The sequence below is a fragment of the Lygodium microphyllum genome, chromosome 8 (assembly GCF_053477565.2).
Source record: "Lygodium microphyllum isolate KBCC chromosome 8, Lygodium_microphyllum_v1.1.10, whole genome shotgun sequence".
Taxonomy (NCBI): domain Eukaryota; kingdom Viridiplantae; phylum Streptophyta; class Polypodiopsida; order Schizaeales; family Lygodiaceae; genus Lygodium; species Lygodium microphyllum.
Window position 1 is genome coordinate 109734473 of NC_141142.1, and position 8908 is coordinate 109743380.

The following is an 8908-nucleotide window of genomic DNA, read 5'->3' on the forward strand; positions in this document are numbered from 1 at the left end:
AATAAGAATGTCCATTTTTCAAAATAGATCCACCTCTAGACGATATTCAGTTCCCACTGCAAGTGAGGTTGTTGCGATCATGCCTGGACAAGGTGATGATGATACACTTGATCATCGTAGCATTCAAGTTCGCACACGACAAGGCCATTTGATTTATATTTCTAACTTACACAAGGCATATATGCCACTGTTATATGTTCTTCTTTTTCCAAATGGAGAGGATGGATGGCATACTAAAGTTCCATATGCATTTATGGATGCTCATATTAATGCCAATAATCTTGCAAATAAAGATTGTCACTCAAATGTAGTATTACGCTTTTCAACTTCAGATTTGAGATGATACTAATGCATGTCTTTTGCATGGTGGTCGCTTGCTACAACAATACATTGTCGATGCTTATTGTAGCATTAAACAATGTAGATTGGCTTGGTGTCGTCGTAATCAAGCAACATTGCTAGTTGAAATGTATAGGGGATTTGTTGATATGGTCAATGGTTCAGATCCAGTTGATACTAATATCGCTGGGATTGGTGTGGGTAGGAGCATAGTATTGCCATCTAGCTTTACAGGTGGACCAAGGTTCATGTACCAATTATATCAAGATGCTATGGCAATTGTGCGTAGCAAAGGGAAACCTGATTTGTTTATCACCATGACATGCAATCCTAAGTGGTCTAAAATTACAGATGCTTTGTTGCCTGGGCAAACTACACATGATCGACCAGATTTAACTGCTAGAGTTTTTCATTTGAAACATAAGGATATGATGCAGTCGATAGTGAAAAAGGAGTTGTTTGGTAAAGTTGCTAGATATGTGTCCGTCATAGAATTCCAAAAGAGAGGCTTGCCTCATTCACATACGCTCTTGATATTAGAACCATGCTTTAAGCCACTAGAAGCACGTCATTATGATAGACTGGTGTGCACTAAGCTATCTGATAAGGAAAGGTTTTTGGATTTGTATCGAATTATTGCTAAATGTAACATACATGGTCCGTGTGGTGAGTTCAATCCAAAAAGTGTTTGCATGGTGGACGAAAAGTGTATAAAGGATTATCCAAAAAAGTTTATACATACAACTACAGTTGATAAAATTGGTTATCCTTTATACAGATGTCGAGAGGATGGAAGGACTCATAATGCTAATGGTAACCTCTTGGATAACCAATGGCCTTACAATCCTTATTTGAGTTCCAAGTATAGTGCTCACATAAATGTTGAGGTTTGCTTGACAATTGCATCTGTCAAATATTTGTATAAATATGTATATAAGGGCCATGATCGAGCAACCATTCAATTTACAAGTACTCGTGGTTCCATATCCAATGATATTGACACAGAAAATATTGATGCACAAAATATTGATGAGATTGAGAGGTACTTAGATGCACTATATATTTCAGCTTCTGAAGCATGTTGGCGAATATTTGAATTCAAACTTCATGATGAGAAACCCGATATTCAACGATTGCAAATACATTTACCTGGAGAGAATACTATTTCCTTTCATGACTCTGATAACATTTGTGATGTGGTGCAAAATGAAAATGCTCAAAAAACAACTCTCACAGAATGGTTTACATGCAATCGTTTGCACCCTGACGCTAACACATTTCTCTATCAAGACTTTCCAATGTTTTGGGTTTGGAATGCACACAAAAAATTGTGGACAAAGAGAAAGCAAGGAAGCACATGTGGTCAAATATACTTTGTTTCACCTACGTGTGGAGAAAAATACTATTTGCGCCTACTACTCAATGTATGCAAGGGGTGCACATCCTTTGAGGCATTGCGTACGGTTGATAATGTGGTATATTCAACTTTTAAGGAGGCTTGCATTGAAAAGGAATGTTGGAAACAGATGATGAATGGCAAATGTGTTTGCGTGATGCTGCATTGATGCAAACCGATGCTCAATTAAGAAATTTGTTTGCATCCATCTTGGTATTTTGTTCGCATTCCCGACCTGGGGCTCTATGGGAAGAGTTCTTAGTTCCGTTGACAGAGAATATAAAACATTGACTCTCCTTGCAAAATAGGCGAAATGTTGATATGCAAGATGAGGCCAATGATCATGCGTTGATGCATATTCAAAAACTTTTAGATCAACATGGACGCAATTTGGTAGAGTATCATGGATTGCCTGAGGTGACAATGCAAGAGTACACAAATCCTTTGATCCTTGATGAACAACTATATGATAAGGTAGAACAAGAGAATACCTTCTTAACAATGCAAGCTATGTTGAATGATGGACAAAGAAATTGTTTTATGGCAATAATGAATGCTATTGATAGTGGTTTGGGTAAACCATTTTTCTTAGATGGCCCAGGTGGTTCTGGAAAAACATTCCTATACAAATGTTTGCTTGCAAAGCTTCGCAATCAAGGTCGCATTGCCATAGCTACATTATCCTCTGGTATTGCTGCATTGCTTTTGCCACATGGTCGTACTGCCCATTCAAAGTTCAAAATTCCATTGCAAGCAAATAATAATTCTATATGCAATATACCTGTTCAAAGTCACCTTGCAGTACTGTTAAAAGAGGCAAGTCTTATTTTGTGGGATGAAGCTCCTATGTTGCATCGTAATACCTTTGAGGCACTGGATAGAACTTTAAAGGATATAATGCAGTGTGATATGCCATTTGGTGGTAAAGTTATTCTACTAGGTGGAGATTTTAGGCAAATATTACCTATTGTACCAAAGGGTACCCGTGAGGATATTGTCGGTGCTGCTATATGTTGTTCCAATTTGTGGCAATGTTTCAATGTTTTGAAACTTACACAAAATATGCGGGTCGCATCAGATCAGGATCAGTTTGTTGCATGGTTGCAAGACATTGGAGATGGAAAATATTTGACACATACTAATAATATATTGCAAATTCCACCTGCATTGTTGTTGAAGGGAGGATCTATGCAAGACTTGATCAATTTTGTTTATTGTGAAATGAATTGTGTAATTGATTACAAAACGTTCTTTAGTGAACGTGCCATTCTTGCACCTCGAAACAATGATGTGGAAATGATAAACAATCATGCATTACAGCTGATGTCGGGAGAGCTTAAACAATACTACAGTGCTGATTCTGTGGATAGAACTGAGGAGAACTCATTCCTCTATTCTGTGGAATATCTAAATTCCCTTGACCTCGGTGGAGGTATTCCTTCTCATATCTTGCTGCTCAAAGTAAATGCTCCAATAATATTGCTCAGGAACTTGAATCCTTCTAAAGGTTTATGCAATGGTACTAGGCTGGTATGCAAGGCTTTCAATAACAAGGTCATTGATGCAGAGATAAGTACAGGGATCAATATTGGTGACAGAGTTTTTATCCCAAGGATAACTTTCATCCCAACTACACTGGAACTTCCTTTCTCAATGAAACACTTGCAATTCCCAGTCCGTTTGGCATTTGCAATGACAATCAATAAATCTCAAGGCCAAACGTTATCATGTTTGGGGATATATCTAAAAACCCCAGTCTTTACTCATGGTCAACTCTATGTTGCTTTCTCAAGAGTAAAGTCTCCGGACAGATTGAAAGTCTTGATTGATAAGAAAGAAGACATGGTAAATGGTACCATCAATATTGTATATAAAGAAGTTTTACAGAAAGTACTGTAACGTCTATTTTTTCAAAAGTGTAATCTTTGTTCTCTCATATTATATTTGCATAATATTTTTATTTCAATACAATCAAAGCCTTTTTTTCTTCTTTGTTCACATATCTATAAAATGTAGTGATGTACTTTCTTATGCTCTTTTTCAGTATTAAGTTCTTCGTCGATGAAAAGCAAGTTTGACTTATTTTCTCTGATTTAATACTTTAATGTTTTAATCATATCTCTCATGTATGGATAGATATTCATGATTTTATGTAGAGTTAAACGTATGTTTGTTTTACTATATGAGAACATAGTGTTTAAATTATTTCTATCATAAAAAGTTATTTGAACTTTCTATCATAAGTGTAATGTTTTTTTTCTCATATTATATTTGCATAATATTTTTGGTGCAATATCATCAAAGTTTATTTATTCTTTTTTTATCAAATATTTTCAAGAAATGAACTATTTTACTGTCTCGTGTTCTTTTTAAGTATTAAGATCTTCAAAGAAAAGTAAGTTTAACTTTTTTTCTTTAACAAAAAATGAAATGTTTTAATCTCTCATGCTCTTTTGAAATATTATATTCCTTGAATAAAAACATGTTTGACTTATTTTCTATGATTTTTTTTTTTGCATTTATACAAAAGTAAGTTTCGAGAAATTATCATGTATAAAGTTCTTTTATACAATATGCATTACAAACTCTTTTTCTCTTCTAAATTGGTCTTTTAATTTCAATATTGTAAAGTTATTTTTTTTCCTTTTTTAAAATTTGATCAATATTACTAAATTTTATGTTTTCTAAATTTTATTAATAGATGGCCCAAACAGTATTTATTCGAATATTATCATGCCTCTCCTTATCAAATGAGACTTCAAGAAGCATTGCAAACTATTGCTACGAATGATATTATCCATAGAACTTTGGCTAGGGTAATCGAAAGATTACCCAATGATGGATTTACTAATGGAAACACTCCTTTATATGTAGAAATTTTATATTTTGGGTGGATCCAATGCTACTATGTTGGACAAACAGATGTTGAGTACTTCATGTCTTGGTCCCACACTAGACACATACCGAATGACTGGAGTAAATGGGAGTTTCAAGATTTATCATGTTTTGTAACTTTGCATCAGTTTCATCCAAATTTCGCCGACTACTCTACTAATGTTAGAGCCAATCATATCACGTCCCCAGGTAATACTTACTTACCATTTTCATTAATATTTTGCTTTATAAATTTAATATTGTTATTTCTAAAGTCTTTTTTTTTTCATTTTTAGATGTTGCAGCACAATCTGGGGTGGGGCGCGTCACAACTTCGCCCACACATGTTCCCCATGCTAGATCCACTTGATAATTCATCTAAGAAGAGAAAGATTTCTTTTCGATAGTTGATTTTCGACAATACAACTATCTTTTTGAAAACATTATATACTTTCTTTTCCATTTACCTGTTGTTATAGTTGGAATTCTTTCAGTGATATTTAAAAATCACTTTTACTTCAATTATCTTTTCCAATTATTATGGTTGAGATAATCAATGTTATTATATTGAATTGTTAGATTTTATAATGAAGTTTAAAAATTGCAAGACTATTTGATTCATTACTAAGTGGAAGAATGTGTGAACAAATTAAAACATTGGTGCTTCACATTTCGGCGTGAAGCGTCGGGAGAAAGCTAGCGCATAGCGCCGGGCTGAGTCTAGGCGTGGAGCGCCTAGTGTTTTGTTAAAGGGGAGGAAGTAGTCTCTGCTATTGAGAGCTAATGTTGATTATCCCTCAAAATTCATCCAACACCTAATTGCATTACACCACACAAATTGATAATTTGATTTTTTAGTTGTCTTTGATATTGGTTCTTTAGTTCAATAACTTGAACTGTGTTTATAGTTTACACTCATAACAATTGTATGTTCAGAACACTTGAGCTAGAAGATGTCTACCATTTGACATTCTGACATGCACATGTGTAGGTAAATAGATAATTTGTGAAAAATATGTCAAGCTCATGTCTTTGAAACTTTAAACCTAGACTAAATCATGCATGATGCAATCTATTTTTGCTTGCATTATGCATGTCATGCAGACACATTTTTTGTAGATGCACGTGTGGTAGAAAAAGAAAGGAGGGAGGGAGAATGTGAATATCAATTATGTCAATGGGAAACCACTTCAAGCCCAATCTATGGGATGTCTTGTGTGCAAGTGGAGTTATTATAGGGTGTATTGTGCATGCACACACTAAGGTTTGTAGCAAAGATGGGTTTGTTTCATCCTTGAACAAGTTTAGTTTCTTAAAAGGTAAGATCAAGTTAATTAGAATCATACCAAAACACAAACACTCAAAATTTAAATTTCTCAACAATGAGATGCAAGTTTGTACTAAGAAGATATGCTTTGAGCCATTCTAATTTCTTCATAAAAAACTAACTTTTCTTTCCAATTTACTTATAGAACTAGTAGAAAGCTAGATGAATCTTTTCCATTTTACTTAAAAACTAGTAGAAAGCTAAGAAAAAATGGTTCAAATCCTAGACTTTCATTTTCCTTTGGTTGCAAAAATCATTTCTCATGCACATAAGGCCAAAAGATTTTATGAAAAGTTTTGCAATGTTGGGGAGAAAATGCACCCTTAAAGGCGTTTCACATGAGCTTTGTTCAACAAGAGAATGGGAAATCCATGTGATTCTATAAACATGATCCAACTTCAAATGTAACAAGACGATGGAAAGACTTAGAGTGCCTAAAATGTGTATATGGTCTTGTTCTTTCTAGATAAAGGGAAATCAAAGGTTAACATGCAAATAAGAGCTATGATCCTTGTAAAAGGTGTAAATGGAAAGACAATAGTCAAAAGCATAAAAATGGATGTGGCCACAAAGGCTAAATGAGATCATAAGAGCCACCATCTAAGATGAATGATTATAGACATTCTCTTAAATAGTCATGAGAGCAATGATTATAACCATACCCCTATACTAAAATATTCAAAAGACAATGTCAATAAAGCTCAAGAGAAGAGGGCAAAGAGCTTAGATATTCTTAATTTCAATTTTAAACAAATCTCACAATGACATATGACCCTTTAAACCTTAATTATAGTTGACATTAATGAATTTGACTCATTTAGAGACATATGGTGATCCTTAACTTGATCTTACCATGTCAATTTGGTTGAAAAAGGAGCATGTTAGCATGGTTGATTATGACCAATCGTACAATTAGAAAGCCCTTGACCCTAGTAGCACCATGTTAAAACCCCATTTTTTAGAGGTGACAATAGGGTGAGTTTGGGGTAAAGCTAACACTTCTCACCTTGTACCTCCCTAGTGCAAGCCTACGTTAGCAGGGGGAGTGGGGTTCAAACTCCCCCTATAAACCCTGATGCGGCAACTGAGCCTTAAGCATGGTTGCAACTAGACAATGATGCTTCATGTTGCACAATCCATTTGTTTTTGGTTTTCACGTAGCAATGTTGAGTGTATTACAATGCACACAAGCAAATATATGTCTTATGTGAATTGTCCTTTAGAAGGCCTTCACTTGCGAACCTACTTGAGTTGATGCTAGTTTTCTCCTTCATTCTATAGGCTCAAAAAGGTAGATTTAAGTGAACTTCTAAAGAAACAATGAAGCTAAAAATTAGATGAATAGTTTGGAAGAGTTACTTAATGTTAAATGATGCTCTTAAGTGAAGCCCATCTTACGATGCGCGGGGTGGGGAGGGGGGATTTGAAATACATCTGAATTCCTTAAGAGAAAGGTATTTACACTAAGGTTTGCAAGGTTTGCTTGAACTTAGAATATGTTCACCTTGGGAAAACATTGTTCTCCAAATTTTTGGAAGAGAAAGATAAATTCCATTTAAATTTGTCAAAATTAGCTTCATGCATGCGGAATGCTAGGTTGCCACAAAGTGGCAAGCAAAGTTGTCGTATGGCTCGACAATCCATTTCTCATATTTCACTCTCCTATTTTTCCTCTTTGTTTCTAGTTTTTCTTCTTCTCCTTCTTCTTCTCTCTCTTTCTCTCTCTCTCTCTCTCTCTCTCTCTCTCTCTCTCTCTCTCTCTCTCTCTCTCTCTCTCTTCCCACAATTTCCTATGTCTATTTTTTTCTCTTTTTCTCTCTATACCTTTTGTTTTAGTTTATTTTCTCATATCTCCTCTCTCTCTCTCTCTCTCTCCTCCCCCCTATCTCCTCTCTTTTCATTCTCTCTATCTCTCCTCTTTTTTCCATTTTTTCTTCTTCTCTTTCTCTCTCTCTCTTTAAATTTTTCTTCTTCTTCTCTCTCTCTCTCTCTCTCTTAAATTTTATATTTTCTTTCTCTATAATTATCTCTTTCTTCTTCTTCTCTCTCTCCCTTTTTCTTTTCCCCCTCTCCCATCTTTTCCTTCTCTCTCTCTCTCTCTCTCTCTCTTAAATTTTATCTTCCCTCTATATAAATATCTCTTTATGTGTTTTCCCTCTCTCTCTTCTTCTTCTCCTTCTCTCTCTCTCCCTCCCCCTTCTCTCTCTCTCTCTCTCTCTCTCTCTCTCTCTCTCTCTCTCTCTTCAGTCTCTCTTTAAATTTTCTTTCTTTTTTCTCTCTTTAAAATTTTATATTTCCTCTCTCTATAATTCTCTATCCCTCTGTGTTCGTATTCTCTCTCTTCTTCTTCTTCTTCTTTTTCTTCTTCTTCTTCTTTTTCCTCTCTCTCTCTCTCTCTCTCTCTCTCTCTCCCCCATTTTCTTCTCCCCTCTCCTCTCTTTTTTCTTCTCTAGACTCTCTCTCTCTCTCTCTCAAATTTTATATTCATCTCTCTATCTCTCTCTCATTGTTGCCCCCCTCTCTTCTTCTTCTTCCCCCCTCTTTCTCTCTAAGTATGTGAAAAACTATGTCAAAAAAATTTAATTAAAAAAGACTTTTAAAAATATTTAATTAAAAAAGAGAGTGAAATTTGAATTAAATAGTTTAATCTAATTGAGAGAGAGAGAGAGAGAGAGAGACCGACTTTTGATTTAGAAAGGGGAGAAAGATACTTTTGTGAAAAGTTAAAAAAAGACTTTTAAAAATATTTAATTAAAAAAGAGAGTGAAATTTGAATTAAATAGTTTAATCTAATTGAGAGAGAGAGAGAGAGAGAGAGCGACTTTTGATTTAGAAAGGGGAGAAGGATACTTTTGTGAAAAGTTTGATTTAATTAAAAAAGAGAAAAGGAAGAGAGAGAGAGAGAGAGAGAGAACCTATAGGTGAGAGAGAGGGGAGGTTTAATTAAAAAAGGGAGGGGAAAGAAAGAGGGA

General features: G+C 34.8%; 1 protein-coding gene across 1 annotated transcript; it reads left to right on the forward strand.

Annotated features, from left to right (window-relative positions):
* Positions 1 to 488: 488 nt before the first annotated feature.
* On the forward strand, positions 489 to 4979 carry LOC148032727 (uncharacterized). The gene is made up of 4 exons (XM_087683957.1): positions 489 to 1579; positions 2044 to 3580; positions 4759 to 4819; positions 4906 to 4979. The coding sequence occupies exons 1-4, from the start codon at positions 489 to 491 to the stop codon at positions 4977 to 4979; spliced, it is 2763 nt and encodes a 920-aa protein (XP_087540083.1).
* The last annotated feature ends 3929 nt before the right edge of the window (positions 4980 to 8908 follow it).